Source organism: Amblyraja radiata, chromosome 13 (genome assembly GCF_010909765.2).
Source record: "Amblyraja radiata isolate CabotCenter1 chromosome 13, sAmbRad1.1.pri, whole genome shotgun sequence".
NCBI classification, from domain to species: domain Eukaryota; kingdom Metazoa; phylum Chordata; class Chondrichthyes; order Rajiformes; family Rajidae; genus Amblyraja; species Amblyraja radiata.
In genome coordinates this window covers 18044578-18064712 of record NC_045968.1, presented here as the reverse complement: position 1 = coordinate 18064712, position 20135 = coordinate 18044578, and the positions used below count along the sequence as shown (strand labels likewise).

General features: G+C 44.8%; 1 protein-coding gene across 1 annotated transcript in view; it reads left to right on the top strand.

Annotated features, from left to right (window-relative positions):
• The first annotated feature begins 429 nt into the window (after nucleotides 1-429).
• Nucleotides 430-20135, top strand: part of ecel1 (endothelin converting enzyme like 1) — a 107474-nt gene continuing 87768 nt past the window's right edge. The window contains exon 1 of the mRNA XM_033031339.1: nucleotides 430-1469. Within this exon, the coding sequence (XP_032887230.1) occupies nucleotides 717-1469 (753 nt within the window). The 5' untranslated portion in view covers nucleotides 430-716. The remainder of the gene's footprint in view (nucleotides 1470-20135) is intronic.

Below are 20135 nucleotides of genomic sequence, written 5' to 3'. Positions count from 1 at the left end.
AGAATTCGCTGCGAAGCGTTCCACAAGTGACCGATGTTCTAGGTATAAATGCGATACGTGTTGCTATCGGTTCATTTGAATGTTCCCCACTTCACAAGAAGGGTCCGACTCGAAACGTCGCCTATCCATGTTCTCCACAGATGCTGCCTGGCCCGCTTAGTTACTCCAGCACTCTGTGTCCCTTTTCACAAAGTCTTACTGGAGTCAATGAGAACAAGAATCTACCTGACAACGTGAAGCTATCGAATGAAATCGCTTGGTGAGTATTTTCTAAAATATTTCGTGCACACTTTAAACAATTACGCGATCAATTGGTTCAAATTGTAAGCTCGCGATTCTACCCCCTGTCAGGTGTTAAAGTGGCGCCGGAGGGGGTTTGTACATTTTTAAAACGGTACGGAGCCGATGTTGGTGCCAGCCCCGCGCTGTCGCCGTGAGACGCCGATCTCGTCACATTTGGTGCCAGATTGAAGGGATGTCAACCATTGCGCTCAGTATTTAACCCGCTGCAGCGAGACTGGCAGGTGTTGCAGCCCGGCCCGGCTCAGCTCACAACGCCAGGACCCCCTATCCTAGACCAGACCGGCCCGGCTCAGCTTACAACGCCAGGACACCCTCTCCCGACCCCAGCCCAGCCCGGACCCCTGTCCTGTCCTGTCCCGGCGCGAAGTTGTGTGTCGGCTGCTGCCCAGGAGTTGGCGCGGTTCGTGGGGACGATGGAGACAACGTACTCGCTGACAGCCCATTACGATGAGTTTCAGGAGGTGAAGTACGTGAACAGGTTGAGCTCGGGGACGCTACACAGCGGCCTGAACCTGCAGCTGGGTCCGCGGAGACCGGAGCGGGGCGGGCAGCGCGGCGGTGGCGGTGGCGGCGGCTGGAAGCGGCGGGAGGTGTGCCTGCTGTCGGCGCTGGTGTTTGCGGCGGGACTGTGCGTTATCCTGGGCAGTATGTTGCTGCTCAAGTACCTGTGGCCTGCGTCCGACGCCGGTTGCCGGGAGGAAGGCGGGCGCCGCAGGGGCTTCGCCAAGGCGGCGCGGCTCATCGCCAGCAACATCGACGCCAGCATCGACCCGTGCCGCGACTTCTACAGCTTCTCGTGCGGCGGCTGGCTGAGCAGGCACGCCATCCCTGAGGACACCCTGAGCTACGGCACGGTCACCGCCATCGCCCATAACAACCGCCAAAAACTACAGCGGCTCCTCACACAACCTGTGCGCCGGCCCCACCGCCGCTCCGCCGAGAGGAAGGTGAAGCAGTTCTACCGCTCCTGCACCGACCTGGGCGAGATCGAGCGGCTGGGAGCCGGGCCTCTGCTGCACATTATCGGCCAGTGCGGCGGCTGGGACGGCGCTGACGGCCGCTTCCGTGAACTGCTCTACAGAAGCCAGGCTCTGTACAGCACCGCCGCCTTCTTCTCACTCAGTGTCAACGTGGACGACAGCAACTCTTCGCGGAACGTGATCAGAGTAAGTCTTGGTAACTTTATAAAGGACGGGGAAGGTTGTGGGCATTATTTACCGACGCGGGACTCGGTCAATGCCGCACAGGTGTCGCCGGGTCACAGTGTTGGGACAACTCTGGGTCAACGGGCAGTGGAAGTGGCAGCGTCTACCCGCTTGTGTCTGTACCATGAACCACTCTCTTGCTGCTGCCCGCTGTCACCACTGACAGTGGTTTGTCATCAGAACTGCTGGGATCTTAAACAAAACACAAAATGCTGGAGGAACTCAGCGGGTCAGGCAGTGTCTGTGCAGCGAATAGACAGACGGCGTTTCGGGGTGGGGCCCTTCTTCAGACTGAAGATACGTCGCCTGACCATTTCCTCCACAGACGCTGCCTTGCCCGCTGTGTTTTGTTCAAGACTCCAGTCTGTGTGGTAACCGAGTGGGTGAGTCGCGCAGCCGCGACCTCCCGCATCCCAGCCAGCGATCAGTCCCCATCCCGCCACCGCTACCGGAGACAAGGATTTAATGTTTGTGAAATACATAGATACATAGAAAATAGGTGCAGGAGTAGGTCATTCGGCTCTTCGAGCCAGCACCGCCATTCAATGTGATCACGACTGACTCCGCTATCTTTAAGAGCTCTATCTGACTCTCTCTTGAAAGCATCCAGAGAATAGCCTCAACTGCCTTCAGCGAATTCCACAGATTCACAACTCTCTGGGTGAAAAAGTTTTTCCTCATCTCCGTTCTAAATGGCCTATCCCCTATTCTTAAACGGTGGACCCTAGTTCTGGACTCCCCCAACATCGGGAACATGTTTCCTGCCTCCAGCGTGTCTAAGTCCTTAATAATCTTATATGTTTCAATAAGATACCCTCTCATCCTTCTAAATTCCAGTGAATACAAGCCCAGTCACTCCATTCTTTCAACATATGACAGTCCCGCCATCCCGGGAATTAACCTCGTGAACCCACCTGCACCCTCAATAGCAAGAATGTTCTTCCTCAAATTTGGAGACCAAAACTGCACACAATACTCCAGATGTGGTCTCACTGGGGCCCTGTACAACTGCAGAAGGACCTCTTTGATCCTATACTCAACGTTATGAAGGGCAACATGCCATTAGCTTTCTTCACTGACTGCTGTACCTGCATGCTTACTTTCATTGACTGATGAACAAGGTCACCCAAATCTCGCTTTATTTCCCATTTTCCTAATTTGACACCATTCAGATAATAATCTGCCTTCCTGTTCTTACCACCAAAGTGGATAACCTCACATTTATCCACATTAAACTGCATCTGCCATGCATCTGCCCACTCATCCAACCTGTCCAATTCACCCTGCATCTACATAGCATCCTCCTCACAGTTCACACTGCCACCCAGCTTGGTGTCATCTGCAAATTTGCTAATGTTACTTTTAATCCCTTCATCTAAATCATTAATGAATATTGTAAGTAGCTGCGGTCCAAGCACATAGCCTTGTGGTACCCCACTAGTCACTGCCTGCCATTCTGAAAGGGACCCGTTAATCCCTACTCTTTGTTTCCCGTCTGCCAACCAATTTTCTATACATGTCAGTATCCTACCACCAATGCCACGTGCTGTAATTTTGCCTGCCTTCTCCCCATATCCCTTGATTTCGCTAGCCTTATGGGCTCTATTTAACTCTATTTTGAATGCATCCAGTGAACTGGCCTCCACCGCCTTCTGAGGCAGTGAATTCCACAAATTCAAAACTCTCTGGTGAAAAAGTTTTTCCTCGTCTCCGTTCTAAATGGCCTACCCTTTATTCTTAAACTGTGGCACCAGCCGCTCCATTCTCTCAGCATACGACAGTCCCGCCATCCCGGGAATTATCCTTGTGAATCAACGCTGCACTCCCTCAATAGCAATAATGTCCTTCCTCATATTATGAGACCAAAATTGCACACAATACTCCATGTGTGGTCTCACCAGGGCCCTGTACAACTGCAGAAGGACCTCGTTGCTCCTATAAATAAGTGTAACAAAATAGTTCACAAGCGGTATGACACGGATCTGTGTGGAATTGACGCACAGTTTAAAGTAAATACATTTCGGCTTTGTGATTTCTTTCCCGCTTTTAGAAACACTACCAGATATTGGATATGGCGATCTTTTCCGCCAACAGAATATCGGCAGAGGTGTTTGCAGCAAATCACATTCCTCTCTTTATTGTGCTCTGTTTTTTAATTTGTCATTTATGCCGAAGATTCTTCACAGACGCTGGGCTTTTCATTTGACTGACGTTCCCCACCTGTGGCACATCCCTCGGTTGAAAGATGCCAACTCTGCCATGTACAAATGCCGTGGATGAAATTGTCCTCTCCCCCCCCCCCCCCCCTCCCCCCGTCACGGCAACAACCTGCTCCGCCCCGGGATCGACTCATCACCTGTCCCGAGTTGTCTGTTCTTCTTTTTGACCATTGGTGACCCTGTTGTGGTCCCTCCTTGCACCTTTTCCCGCACCCTCTGTAGAATGACCAGTGACCCTTTGACTCTCTATGGCTCTAGACCGAGTCCATCTCGGTGTCGCTGTCCCGGCTCCGACAGGCTGAAGGATAAACTCTCCACAAATCACCGGGCTCGCACCTCGGAACATGTTCCGCAGCCGACTAAACCTTTCCCCGCTATTTCTTCTTTATCCCTATCTCATAAATATCTAGCTTCATGTTGCCACTTACAGAAGACAAGCCTTTAAAAATAATTTATAACCGCCACCACTCACCGCCGGTGAAGTGAATCATTGGGCACTTTATTTTAAACCCGCTAATGCCGAAATAAAATATACTCAAGTATGAAAAGCGAATAAACAGGAAAATAAATCACAACATAAAAGTGTTAGCTAAACTGAAGAGTAGATTGTAATTGATTTGATATGAAATCCGTTGCCTTCGGCAGATGAGTTATTCATGTCGGACTAACAGTGTGACTGGGAAGATGGGCTTCAATCCCATTGCGACAGCTACTGAATTAGCCATCCTATACATTCTGGAATACGAGGCTACCTCTCGGGAGTGGTGGCCGTGAAACTATCCCACGCCATGGGTTGCTGGGCGGCAGATCTCCGGCGACCATGGCTGTCCACATCCACATCCATGGCCACAAATAGTGATGGCCATCAGGCGTTGGCCTTGCCATCCACGCCGCCAACCAGGGACAACGAGCAAGTTGTCGCCTTCATTGGTAGGACAGCGGTTCGAGTTGCTCCCTTACAGCACAGCACCAGGGACCCGGGTTCCATTCTGACTACGGGTGCTGTCTATATACGTTCTCTCTGTGACCGTGTGGGTTTTAACCGGGTGCTCCGGTTTCCTCCCACACTTCAAAGACGTACAGGTTTGTAGTTTGACTGGCTTCGGTAAAATTGTCCCTAATGTGTAGGATGGTTTTAGTGTATAGGGAGGTTTCACGGTAGTCGGGTCACGACCCATGACCCGTACTGTTGCTACGTTACTCCAAGTGGAGTACACGCGATGAACTGCAGGTAGGCACTTAACACTGTTTCCAGCGTAGCGGGCCCGTTAAAACCCGCTGAAATTGTCAATTTTTGCGCTGTAAATAATTATGGAAATCGGGATAAGCGTGAGGGACATTTAGCCTACTTCAGAATTCCAAAAGTGAGGAGAAATGACGGTAGATAGAAGCGAGAGCTGAAGAGAGCAAGGGACAACAACAGCCAGAGTGCTTGACGAACATTGGCCGTTTGCTCACTGCATTTCATCAACTAAGGCATTATTTGTGGTTTTTCTTGATTCCTTTGGCATCTAAAAAGTTTCAGAAGCGATAAATCTGGCTGCAATTTTCAAAAATCGCCCATGGTTCTCAAGTGGGTTTTTACATACAAAATGAAAACGCATTTGAAGAAAAAATTACAGCCAGATTGATCACTTCTGAGACTTTTTAGATACCAAAGGAATCAAGAAAAAAACACAAATAATGCCTTACTGTTGATGAAATGCAGTGAGCAAACGCGATAATTCCCAATATTTTCAATTCCGATATCTGCACAGCCAATGTTCGCCAAGCACTTTAGCTGCTGTGGTCCCTTCAGCTCTGCTTCTCTTTACCTTCATTTCGCTTCACTTTTGGAATTCTGAAGTTGGGTACATGTCTCTCACACTTACCCTGACTTCCACAATTTTTTTCAGCGCAAAAATTAAACATTTTGGCGGTTTTTAACAGGTAGGAAAGTACGCGTTTCTTGCATTAATAACATATACCGGAAGTTACGGATGTCCTCCAGATGGATTGAGCGGCTCTGTGCATCAAGCCCTATGACCCAGTGACCTTACGTGCAACCCCCCTATGGGGTGATCGCTGGTTGGCGCAACGCGGTGAGCCGCAGGGTCTGTTTCTACGCTGTATCTCTGAAGTTTAAAGGTTTGAAAGATTGTTATGCTGACGAACAATTTTGAAATAAAATAGATTTTTTTTAAATGAACATATAACATTACAACACAAGAACAGGCTCAAAATACTGGAGTGACTCAGCGGGTCAGGCACCATCTGTGGAGAACATGGATAGGTGATGTTTCACAGAGTGCTGGAGTAACTCAGCTGGTCAGGCAGCATCTGTGGAGAATAAAGATGGGTGACGTTCCGGGTCGAGACCCTTCTTCATACCGTGACTCTCAGCCTGAAGAAGGGTCTTGACCCGAATCGTCACTCATTCCTTCTCTCCAGAGATGCTGCCTGTCCCGCTGAGTTACTCCAGTTTTTTATGTCTATCTTCGGTTTAAACCAGCATCTGAAGTTCCTTCCTACACAAGAACGGGCTCTTTGGCCACAATGTCTTTGCCGAACATGATACCAAGACTACATTTTATCTGCCTGCACATAATTCTCATCTCTTCATTTCTTCCACACCAAAAGCTTCTTAATCACCACGATCGCACAATCGCAACTGTCTCTCCCCCCCCCCCCCCCCCCCCCCACACACAAACACACACACACTCACACACTCACTCACACTCACTCACTCACTCACTAGCTGCGTGCTCCAGGCACTCACCAACTTCTGTGTAAAAAACAACTTGCCATGCGCATCTCCTTTATATTTTTTTCCGATCACATAACAGCTATGCCCTCTAGCATTTCTACCCTGGGAAAAGCTTCTGACTGTCCACCCTCTCCATGCCCCTCATAAGCATATAAATTCCTAAAAGGTCTCCAAGCATGGCTCAAAGACACTGAGGTCTTTATTAAGCGCTGTGTGCTGTTCTGGTTGCCCTGCTGTAGGATGGATGGAAAGGGCGCAGGAGATATTGCCCAGGTCCCAGTTGGAAGGAGAGGTCTAAGTCCAGTGATTCTTTATATAATGAAATAAGAATTGGCTCTTGGTATTAATATGACTCGAATGTAGACCAGCACAACACAAGAACAGGCCCTTGGACACATACTGGGATGTTGTAGCCATGACTGAAACTTGGTTACAGGAGGGGCAGGACTGGCAGCTCAATGTTCTGGGGTATAGGAGCTTCAGGAGAGACAGGGGTGAGGAAAAAAGAGGAGGGGGAGTTGCATTGTTGGTTAAGGAGAATGTCACGGCTGTGTTCAGAGGTGATATTACGGATGGTTCGTCTAGTGAGGCTATATGGGGGGAGCTGAGGAACAAGAAAGGGATGATCACCTTGGTTCTTGGTTTCTTGGTCCTCCAAAATATTCCAAATGGAAATTAAACTGGAGGTGGTTAAGGGAGGGCTTAAGCCAGAAAGGGTTATTGGGAAGAAAGAGCTACTTTAAATTTAGTTGCATCTGGTTAGGTAACTATAGTTGGGTGGAGATTATTCCATGCTTTAATTGTGCGGGGGAAGAACAAATTGCTGTATTGGGGGTGTACTACAGACCCCCGAATAGTCAACGGGAATTGAAAGAGCAAATGTGCCGGGAGATTGCAGACAGCTGCAGGTCAAATAGGGTTGTTGTAGTAGGGGATTTCAACTTTCCCAATAAAGACTGGGAAAATCATAGCGTGATGGGTTTAGATGAGGTGCAATTCCTCAAAAATGTTCAGGAGAGTTTTCTTAAACAGTATGTGGAGGCCCCCACACGTGAGAAGGCAACGCTGGGTCTAGTATTGGGAAATTGGGAAGGGCAAGTTAATGAAGTGTGTGTGGAGGAGCCTTTTGGGTCCAGTGACCACAGTTCGATTAGGTTTAAGATAGTTATGGATCGGGACGGAGAGGGTCCACATGTTAAAATGCTCAACTCAACTGGGGTAAGGCCAACTTTGAGGGTATGAGAGAAGGCCTCGCTCAAGTTAACTGGACCAGGTTATTTGAGAGGAAAGGAACATTGGCCAAGTGGGATGTTGTTAAAAGTGTACTGAAGAGAACTCAGAATGTGCACATCCCCGTTAGAGTGAAGGGCAAAGCAGGCAAATGTAAGGAAGCTTGGCTAACAAGGGAAATTGAGACATTAGTCAAAAACAAGAAGGATGCATGGGACAGGTATAGGCAGCTGGGATCAAGTGCAACCTGGAGGAGTTTCGGGAACTAAGGAGCAAACTAAAAAAGATCAGAATGGCAAAAAGGGGCCAGGAGATAGCTCTGGCAGGTAGCATAAAAGACAATCCCAAAACATAGAAACATAGACAATCCCAAAAGATTTTATAAATACATTAGGGGAAAAAGGGTAACTAGAGTGAGAGTGGGACCTCTCAGGAATCAAAGCGGTCACCTCTGTGTGGAGCCACAGGAGATGGGCAAGGTCCTCAATGAGTATTTCTCCTCTGTATTTTCCGAGGAGAAAGACAGTAGGCTGGAGGAAATAAGGGCAGTCACTGGAAGTGTCATTTGAGCAGTCAGTGGTACTGTCAAAGAAGTACTGAAGGTACTGTCGTGTTTGAAGGTAGACAAATGTCCGGGGCCTGATCAGATATATCCGATGACATTGCGGGAAACTAGACAGGAAATTGCGGGAGCCCTGGTTGAAATTTATGAGTCGTCCTTAAATATAGGAGAGGTGCCAGAGGATTGGAAGGTGTCAAATGTTGTGCCTCTTTTTAAGAGGGCTGCAGGGAAAATGCCTGGAACTATAGGCCAGTGAGCTTAACATCTGTATTTGGAAAGTTACTGGAGAGTATTCTGAGGGATAGGATATACAGACATTTGGATGGGAAAGGGCTGATTCGGGACAGTCAGCATGGTCTTGTACGTGGAGGTCGTGTCTCACAAATCTGATTGATTATTTTGAAGACATGAGCAAAAAGGTTGATGAAGGCAGAGCTGTAGATGTTGTGTAGTAATGTGTTCGACAAGGTACTGCATGGTAGGCTGCTCTGGAAGGTTCGATCGCATGGGATCCAAGGAGAGATAGCTGAATGGATAGTAAATTGGCTCCATGGAAGGAAGCAGAGGGTGATGGTGGAAGGTTGCTTCTCAGAATGGAGACCTGTGACTAGTGGTGTGCCACAGGGTTTGGTGCTGGGCCCATTACTGTTTGTCATCTGCATCAATGATTTGGATGAGAACATGCAGGGCAAGATTTGCAAGTTTGCTGATGATACACAAGTTAGTGGTTTTGCAGATAGTGAAGATGGTTGTGAACGATTGCAGCAGGATCTGGATCGATTGGCCAGGTGGGCGGAGGAATGGTTGATGGGCTTTAATACAGAGAAGTGTGAGGTGTTGCATTTTGGGACGTCAAACAAGGGCAGGACCTACACAGTAAATGGTAGGCCTCTGGGTAGTGCTGTAGAGCAGAGGGATCTAGGAGTACAGGTGCATGGTTCCTTGAAGGTCGAGTCATAGGTAGATAAGATGGTCAAAAAGGCTTTTGGCAATTTGGCGGTCATCAGTCAGGGTATTGAGTATGGCAGAGTAGGGAATCCGAGGGTTTTTCACACAGAGGGTGGTGGGTGTATGGAACAAGCTGCCAGAGCAAGTTGTTGAGGCTGGGACTATCCCATCATTTAAGAAACAGTTAGACAGGTACATGGATAGGACAGGTTTGGAGGGTTATGGACCCAGCGCAGGCAAGTGGGACTAGTGTAGATGGGACACTGTTGGCCGGTCTGGGCGAGTTGGGTCGAACGGCCTGTTTCCACACTGTATCACTCTATGACTATGACTCTAATGTCCGTGCCGGACATGCTGCCAAGACCAACTCTTATCTGCCTGCACATAATTCATATCCCTCCATTCCTTGCATATCCATGTGCCTATCTAAAAGCCTAGTAAATGCCATTATTGTATCTGCTTGGCAGCTCATTCCAGACACTCACGACCCTCTGTGTAAAAAAATACATCCTACACATTTCCTTTAAACTTTGCCCCACTCACCTTAACGTTATGCCCTCTAGTATCTGAATATTCTATCCTGGGAAAAAGGTTCTGACTGACTTCCCTATCTGAACCTCATTGTGGGTCGAGGGGTCTGTTCTTTTGCTGTTCTATGTATTTCTGGAGCTTATCTATATCCCGGTGTAAACTTTGACAGCCTTTCTCACAGTCTGTGACCCCAGTAACCTTGGTGATATCTACAAGCTTACCAACCAACCTGTCTACGTTGACATCTAAGATACTTTGCGAACAAATTCTACATTTGCCGTCTTCATAAACAGGAAGAAAACCTATCAGGGTGCTTAAAGCAAAATATGTATCTGGGAAACGTGTCTGTGAGATGGTTTGGATTATTAGTGTGACCCTCTGTCAATTTATGTGTTCAAGAAGGAACTGCAGATGCTGGAAGATCGAAGGTACATAAAAATGCTGGAGAAACTCAGCGGGTGCAGCAGCATCTATGGAGCGAAGGAAATAGGCGACGTTTCGGGCCGAAACCCTTCTTCGGTCTGAAGAAGGGTTTCGGCCCGAAACGTCGCCTATTTCCTTCGCTCCATAGATGCTGCTGCACCCGCTGAGTTTCTCCAGCATTTTTGTGTACCCTCTGTCAATTTATGTTCATTCACGATCTATGTTCATTCACGATCTATGTTCATTCACCGTCTATGTTCATTCATGGTCCATGTTCATTCACCGTCTATGTTCAATCATTTAACACATTACTGCATGGCATTCATTTCTCAGCCACACCACCTGCAGCCAATTCCATTCACTGTTTGTTCTCTCACCTTTCCACACACCTACACTTGGGGAAATATCTAATTAGAGAGCTTTATCTTTTAAATATAAAGTTAACCTGATGTCCATGGCACACAGTGATAAAGAGAAGATGCCCCATGGCCAATAATTACCCTTCAATCAGCAAATCTCTCAGCAGAAACAATGCTTTGCGTTTATGGAACGCAATCTTGTAAACGGCTGCTGCATTTAGTGTAAAAAATCAGGAACACATTTCAGAAATAATGAACTGCTGTAAAGTAGCTTGGCTTTGTCTCAGAGTATAAAGTCATAAGAAATAGGGGGAGAATTAGGTCATTCGGCCCATCAAGTCCACTCCGCCATTTAATCATGGCTGATCTATCTCTCCCTCCTAACCCCATTCTCCTACCTCCTCCCCATAACCTCTAATCAAGAATCTATCTATCTCTGCCTTAAAAATATCCACTGACTTGGCCTCCACAGCCTTCTGTGGCAAAGAATTCCACAGATTTACCACTAAAGAAATTTCTCCTCAGCTTCTTCCTAAAAGAACGTCCTTTAATTCTGAGGCTATGACCTCTAGTCCTAGACTCTCCCACTAGTGGAAACATCCTCTCTACATTCACTCTATCCAAGCCTTTCACTATTCTGTATGTTTCAATGAGGTCCCCCTTCATTCTTCTAAACTCTAGCGAGTACAGGCCCAGTGCCGACAAATGCTCATCATGGGTTAACCTACTCATTCTTGGGATAATTCTTGTAAACGTCCTCTGGACCCTCTCCAGAGCCTGCACATCCCTCCTCAGATATGGTGCCCAAAATTGCTCACAATATTCCCAATGCGGCCTGACCAGCGCCTTATAGAGCCTCATCATTACATCCCTGTTTTTGTATACAAACCTTCTTGAAATAAATGCGAGCATTGAGTTTGCTTTCTTTACTATTGATTCAACTTGCAGATTAACTTTTTGGGAATCCTGCTCCGGCACTCCCAACTCCCTTTGCACTCTGATTTCTGGATTCTCACCCCATTTAGAAAATAGTCTATGCCTTTATTCCTACTACTACAATGCATGACTCCACACTTTACTACACTATATTCCATCTGCCACTTCTCTGCCCACTCTCCCAACCTATCCAAGTCCTTCTGCAGAGTCCCTGCTTTCTCTCCACTACCTACCCCTCCACCTATTTTTGTATCATCCGCAAATTTTGCCACAAAGCCGCCAATCCCCTCGTCCAAATTATTAATATACAACGTGAAGAGTAGCGGCCCCAGCACTGACCCTTGCCGAACTCGACTAGTCACTGGCACCCAACCAGAAAAAGCCCCTTTATTGCCACTCTTTGTCTTCTGTCATCCTGCCATCCTACTATCCATGCCCTGCCCTTTGATACCGTGGGCTCTCGTATTCCTTAGCAGCCTCACATGTGGCACCTTTCAAAGGCTTTCTGAAAATCTAAGTAAATACTGTAACATCTAAGTAAATAAAATCTAAGTAAATAACTTTATCTGTCCTGCTATTTACTTCTTCATAGAATTCCAACAAATTCGTCAAGCAAGACCTCCCCTTCACAAAGCCTTGCTGACTTTTATCCTATTTTATCATGAACTCCGTAACCTCATCCTTTATAATGGACTCTAAAATCTTACCAGCCACCGAAGTCAGACTAACCGGCCTATAGTTCTTACTATTCTGCCTTGCTCCCTTCTTGTGCAGCGGGGTAATATTTGCAAATTTCCAATCATCTGGAACACTCCTGACTCTAGTGATTCTTGAAATATCACTATCAATGCCTCCACAATCTCTAAAACCACCTCTTTCAGAACCCTAGGGTGCAGTCCATCTGGCCCAGGTGACTTATCCACCTTCAGCCCTTTCAGCTTCCCAAGTACCTTCTCCCTAGTAATAGCCACTCCACTAACTTCCACCCCCTGACTCTCGTGAATTTCTAGCACGTTGTTGGTGTCTTCCACTGTGAAGACTGATGCAAAAAAGTTATTCAACTCCTCTGTCATTTCTTTATTCCCCATTATCACTTCTCCTGCATCATTCTCCAGCGGTCCAACATCCACTCTTGCTCTTTATATAACTGAAGAAACTCTTGCTATCCTCTTTTGTGTTATTGGATAGCTTCTCATCATATTTCATCTTTTCTCCCCGTATTTTATTTTTAGTTACCTTCTGTTGTACTTTAAAAACTTCCCAATCCTCTGGTTTCCCACTAATCTTTGCTATGTTATACGCCTTCTCTTTTAGTTTTATACTGTCCTTGGCATCCCTTGTCAGCCACGGTCGCCTTCTTTCTCCCCCTAGAATCTTTCTTCCTCTTTGGAATGAAAAGATCCTGCATCTTCCGGATTATTCCCAGAAATTACTGCCATTGCTGTTCCACTGTCATCCCTGCTGATCATTATGGCTTATCATTAATAATATCCTGCTTTTCCCCCATATCCCTTGATTCTGTTAGCCCTAAGAGCTATATCTAACTCTCTCTTGAATACATCCAGTGAATTGGCCTCCACTGCCTTCTGTGGCAGAGAATTCCGCAGATTCACTACTCTATGGGTGAAAAGGTTTTTCCTCATCTCAATCTTAAATGGCCTACCCCTTATTCTTAAACTGTGTCCCCTGGTTCTGGACTTCCCCAACATCAGGTATATTTTTCCTGCATCTAGCTTGTCCAATCATTTAAGAATTTTATATTTTTCTATAGGATCCCTTCCCATCCTTGTAAATTCCAGTGAATATACTGTAAGCCCAGTCGATTCATTCTTTCATCATATGTCATGCCCCCTTCCCGGGAATTAACCTGATGAACCCACACTGCATTCCCTCCATAGCAAGAATGTCCTTCTTCAAATTAGGAGACCAAAACTGCACTTCGTTCAGCTCTTGTCCAACTTTGGCCAACTCCTCCCTCATGCCTCTGTAGTCCCCTTTGCTCGCTGCAATACCGTCACATCCGATATCACCTTCTCCCTCTCAAATTGCAGATTAAAACTTATCATGTTGTGGTCGATGCCTCCTAATAGTTCCTGTACCTTGAGTTCCTTTATCAAATCCGGTTCATTACATAACGCTAAATCCAAAATTGCCTTCTCCCTGGTAGGCTCCACTACAAGCTGCTCTAAGAATCCATCTTGAGGGACTCTACCAATTCCCTTTCTTGGGGTCCAGTGCCAACCTGATTTTCCCAGTCTACCTGCATATTGAAATCTCCCTTGACCACCATAGCATTGCCTTTTTTACATGCCAATTTTATCTCGTGATGTAAATTGTACCCTATATCCTGGCTACTGTTTAGGGGCCTGTAAATAAATCCCATTAGGGTCTTTTTACCCTTATAAATCTCAGCTCCATCCACAATTACATCTTCTGATCCCATGTCACCCCTCACTAAGGACTGAATTTCATTCCTAACCAACAGAGTTACCCCACCCCCTCTGCCCACCTTCCTGTCATTCCTATATGACGTATAACCCTGAATATTCAGCTCTCAGCTCCGATCCTCTTGCAGCCACGTATCTGTAATTCCCACAAGGTCATACCTACCAATGTCTAACTGTGCTACAAGCTCATCCACTTTGTTTCTCATACTACACGCATTCAAATACAACACATTTAATTCGGTATCCACCTCCCTTCTCACACTGGTCCCCATTTTGCCCGACCGTACTCTCTTACCCCTTCTTCAACTTTCCGTCCCATTGATTTGGGAGACTTTTGTTACTTTTCCTGCACTCTCTTTCCCTTTAACTCCACCATTACACTTCCAATTTGTTGACCCCCCCCCCCTCCCACTATTTAGTTTAAAACTCGATCTACGTCCCTGGTTATACGGTTTGCCAGGAGTCTGGTTCCAATCGGGTTCAAGTGTAGGCTGTCCCGTTGGAACCATATAACCATATAACAATTACAGCACGGAAACAGGTCATCTCGGCCCTACAAGTCCGTGCCGAGATGGCCTGTTTTCTCCCCTAGTCCCATCTACCTGCACTCAGACCATAACCCTCCATCCCTTTCCCATCCATATAACTGTCCAATTTATTTTTAAATTATAAAATCGAACCTGCCTCCACCACCTTCACTTGAAGCTCATTCCACACAGCTACCACTCTCTGAGTAAAGAAGTTCCCCCTCATGTTACCCCTAAACTTCTGTCCCTTAATTCTCAAGTCATGTCCTCTTGTTTGAATCTTCCCTACTCTCAGTGGGAAAAGCTTATCAACGTCAATTCTGTCTATCCCTCTCATCATTTTAAAGACCTTTATCAAGTCCCCCCTTAACCTTTTTAGCTCCAAAGAATAAAGACCTAACTTATTCAACCTTTCTCTGTAACTTAGTTGCTGAAACCCAGGCAACATTCTAGTAAATCTCCTCTGTACTCTCTCAATTTTGTTGACATCCTTCCTATAATTAGGCGACCAAAATTGTACACCATACTCCAGAATTGGCCTCACCAATGCCTTGTACAATTTTAACATTACATCCCAACTTCTATACTCAATGCTCTGATTTATAAAGGCCAGCACACCAAAAGCTTTCTTTACCACCCTATCTACATGAGATTCCACCTTCAGGGAACTGTGCACAGTTATTCCTAGATCCCTCTGTTCAACTGCATTCCTCAATTCCCTACCATTTACCATGTACGTCCTATTTTGATTTGTCCTGCCAAGATGTAGCACCTCACACTTATCAGCATTAAACTCCATCTGCCATCTTTCAGCCCACTCTTCCAACTGGCCTAAATCTCTCTGTAGACTTTGAAAATCTACTCCATTATCCACAACACCACCTATCTTAGTATCATCTGCATACTTACTAATCCAATTTACCACACCATCATCCAGATCATTGATGTACATGACAAACAACAGTGGACCCAACACAGATCCATGTGGCACCCCACTAGTCACTGGCCTCCAACCTGACAAACAGCCATCAACCATTACTCTCTGGCATCTCCCATTCAGCCACTGTTGAATCCATCTTGCTACTCCACCATTAATACCCAACAATTGAACCTTCTTAACCAACCTTCCATGAGGAACCCTGTCAAAGGCCTTACTGAAGTCCATATATACAACATCCACTGCTTTACTCTCATCAATTTCCCGAGTAACCTCTTCAAAAAATTCAAGAAGATTAGTCAAACATGACCTTCCAGGCACAAATCCATGTTGACTGTTCCTAATCAGACCCTGTTTATCCAGATGCTTATATATATTATCTCTAAGTATCCTTTCCATTAATTTGCCCACCACTGACGTCAAACTAACAGGTCTATAATTGCTAGGTTTACTCTTAGAACCCTTTTTAAACAATGGAACAACATGCGCAGTACGCCAATCCTCCGGCACTATTCCCGTTTCTAATGACATTTGAAATATTTCTGTCATAGCCCCTGCTATTTCTACACTAACTTCCCTCAATGTCCTAGGGAATATCCTGTCCAGACCTGGAGACTTATCCACTTTTATATTTTTCAAAAGTGTCAGTACTTCCTCTTCTTTGAATCTCATAGTTTCCATAGCTACTCTACTTGTTTCCCTTACCTCACATAATTCAATATCCTTCTCCTTGGTGAATACCGAAGACAAGAAATTGTTCAATATCTCCCCCATCTCTTTTGGCTCTGCAGATAGCTGTCCACTCTGATTCTCTAATGGACCAATTTTATCCCTCGTTATCCTTTTGCTATTAATATTGCTGTATAAACCCTTTGGATTTACTTTCACCTTACTTGCCAAAGCAACCTCATATCTTCTTTTAGCATTTCTAATTTCTTTCTTAAGATTCTTTTTACATTCTTTATACTCTTCAAGCACCTCATTTACTCCACGCTGCCTATAATTATTGTAGATCTCTCTCTTTTTCCGAACCAAGTGTCCAATTTCTCTTGAAAACCATGGCTCTTTCCAATTTTTACTATTTCCTTTCAACCGAACAGGGACATAAAGATTCTGTACTCTTAAAATTTCACCTTTAAATGTCCTCCATTTCTCTTCCACATCTTTCCCATAAAACAAAATGTCCCAATTCACTTCTTTTAAATCCTTTCGCATCTCCTCAAAGTTAGCCTTTCTCTAATCAAAAATCTCAACCCTAGGTCCAGATCTGACCCTCTCCATAATTATATTGAAACTAATGATATTGTGATCACTGGACCCGAACTGTTCCCCAACACATACCTCTGCCACCTGACCTGTCTCATTTCCTAACAGGAGGTCCAGCACCGCCCCTTCTCTAGTAGGCACCTCTATGTATTGCTGCAAAAAACTATCCTGCACACATTTTACAGTTCCCTCCTGCCCCAACACTATTGCCAATGTCCCACAAACTCAAAACCGCTTCTTCCACACCAGTCTTTGAGCCACGTGTTGAATTCTCCAATCTCCTCAACCTTCTGCCAATTTGCACACGGCTCAGGTAGCAACCGAGAGATTATTCCCTTCCTGGTTCTGCTTTTCAATTTGGTACCTAGCTGCGCAAATTCCTTTCGCAGAACCTCTTTCCTCATTCTACCTCCGTTCCATCTACTCCATATGGAATTCTCTGACTGGCTCCTTTTCTAACATCATATATCCAAACGTTACTTAAATTGTATGTTTTATTTTAAACATGTGTCACATTTTACATTTTTTAATTATTTTTTTGAGAGGATTTGGGGAAAATGTATGATTTTAAAAAAAATTGTTCTTTGAAAGTGTCTCATACAATGTTTTAAAGAAGCTAGATAGCGATCATGAAAGGTTAAGCTGCTAAATAATTTTTTTTTTTCCTTGTGGATTGTAAACAAAACGCTCAGTAATTAATATCCACTTCCACTGTGAACATCCACATTCAACACATATGGAGACAGATAATCAAACAGAATTTTAGATGCAGCATGTTACAGATTTATCTTGCAGCAAAAGACTAAAAAGAATCAGTAAGGAAGTCTGTGGCCAGGTTTGTTTGTGTCAGTCAGATAAGACAATTTGCCGACACAGGGAAGAACTTCTCTCTTTATCCATTGTAAGTTGTGGATGTTGTTGCCAATCCTAGTACTTGTTGCCCTTTCCAACTTGCCCCTAAATCGAGGAGTTAAGGGCAAACCATTTGGTGGGTTTCTTGTGGATGACTTTCCTCAGCTACATTAGTGAACCAGTTTCCTTGGTATTGTCACTGAGACCAGCTTTAATTCCAGATTGATTTAATTATTTGAATTTAAATTCTACAGATTTGGTGGCATTTGAGTTCACGTCTCAGTATCATGGTCCAGGAACCATGCCAATTATCCACTTTACGCATTTGACATGTTTGACATTATTATATTTTACATGATCACATTCAATTAAGTCATTCAGTCCTAATTAAATGAATTTGAACACAACCGTTATTTCTCTGGTTCATCCTCCTCTGAAATACATGCCTTGTTATTTGTATCTGGCTTCATCTGCCAAATGTCTCAACTTTGGATAACTGCGGAAATGCAGATGGCAGCAGATACATATATGTAATCCTCTGAGGTTGCATCATTTTATAAAAACAATATGAATTACCTCCAAGGATCAGGACACCCAAATTACTATTACTAAATTGTGTTAGTGCCCCTGAACACAAGAATATATTTATGGCAGATTCTGTTTTTTCTCCGGTATCCTGAGTTTTCCTGAACACTTAGTGAGAAGGTCTCCACAAGTGTTCATCCCAGTGCCAACTTAGCACAGGACTGAACTGAATCCTGCATTTTACTCTAGATTTAAGATTAGAGCTTTATCAGGTCTGTGCTTTATCTTTTGTATTCTGTCAAACCTATGAGGCTGGTGTCCCAGGGATTGAGCTGTTAAAGATACACTTGGAACGGCTCAGATCTAAGACGGTGATGTTTAGGTGCAGTGTAATGAGCTGTGTTTGGTGGAGAGATATTTCTTTAATAAGCAGCAGCAGTCAACATTTGTCAGATTTTCAGTGATGTATCTTTCTTAATAGGAGGCTAGGTGAGTTCAGGTACATCTTCCTGGATATATGTTGGGGTAACACTCTTCAACAGAACAATGGAGATTGTGCAGGGAGAATATTGGCAAAAATATATTTTTTTTATAACTGATCCAAACATAACAGTAGTGGACAAGGAAAGATATGTGGAAGAGAGAAGGAGGTGGAAGACAATAACTTGAACTTCACAGGCAGTGTGGTAATGGAAAGATTTAAGTCAAGGTTTGTGTACAGTAACATAATTTTGTACCAAATGAATTAGTCCAACAAACTCTGCTTATGTTAACTATTTCAGACTAAAATAGGATAACACAACTTAGATCAGAAAAAAACACATTTGGGCAGACTTAGACTGATAATTCACCAGCTTGCACATGATGATAGTTTATTAAACAAATCCAAGCTCTTTGCTTCCAGTCCTTCATATATTTTATGTTGAAACTGTGTTATTCCCTTTCTTGCATAGATCTATGCACCACCCCTGCCTTGTATTTATGCTTCTGACTGTTTGATCTGCTATTTTATTTGCTTAAATCAAAATGGAAATTGCTGGAAATGCACGGCCGACCGAATAACATCCCGAAATAGAAAGGGCAGGTTCTGAGATTCCAACTGTAATCTTTGCTGAAAGCGTTCATTTTTATTTGCATTTTTTAACTCACCTGCAGGGCATTTATTGCAATTCTATTTTTAATGTCAGGTTTAGTGCTTTCTTCTTTTTATTTTATTTGAATTGTTGATTTTGTTGCTTTGCACCAGCTCAGGTGAATTGGTGAATTGGTTACCTTGGAATCAGGTTATGGATGAAATCCCATTCCAATTTAATACAAAATCCAGTCCGATTAATCAGACGTGTTGAAGGAGTCTTCATTTCTGGAGGTTCCCTCCACATCTGCAGGTGGTTTAAGATCGCACTGTTCAGGCTTGAGTGACTGACTTATCTACCTTCTCCACCAAGGATAGCAGGCGGAATGACCAGTCTTCCATTGACCAGACGGAATGACCTGTCTTCTGCCGAGAATGTTTATCTCGAGTGACCTATGACGTGGGTATACGCAGTTGAAATACCTGTTGCTTATTGCAACTGTCGTATGTAACAACCTTCAGGCAGCAAGTAACCAACGGCCGCTGAATGTCAATGACGTCACCATGACAGGGAATGCCCAGGGTGTGGTCAGTTAGAACAGGGAGTGCCTGGTGGGGGTGGGGGGGGGGGGGGGTCAGCATTCAAATAATACTGATTCTCAAAACGTTATTAACAGAATTCCGTTCAATGTGCACTGTGTCTATGTGTATATCTGAATGACAATTAAAGTTAATCTATCTAAAATCCATCTGCAAAATTCACATGCAAATATGTCATATTTCTAAACATTTTTAAGATTAAGGATATGATTTCTGTGCAAGTGTTGCCAAATGCTGTTTGAAAGTCTCAACGTAAACCCGTGTACGCTCTGGTCAGCTTCCTCAGAAAGTCACCCCCATAAATGATTCAAGGCAGTTGGTCAAGCAGAACTTGGTCAACCCCCTGAAACCTTTGTCAGGGTTGATATTAAAGGGCATGTTTTGGGTTTATCTGAAATAATACCATGATTCACAAGTGTAGCCTCTCCCACCACCCTAACCTCACCT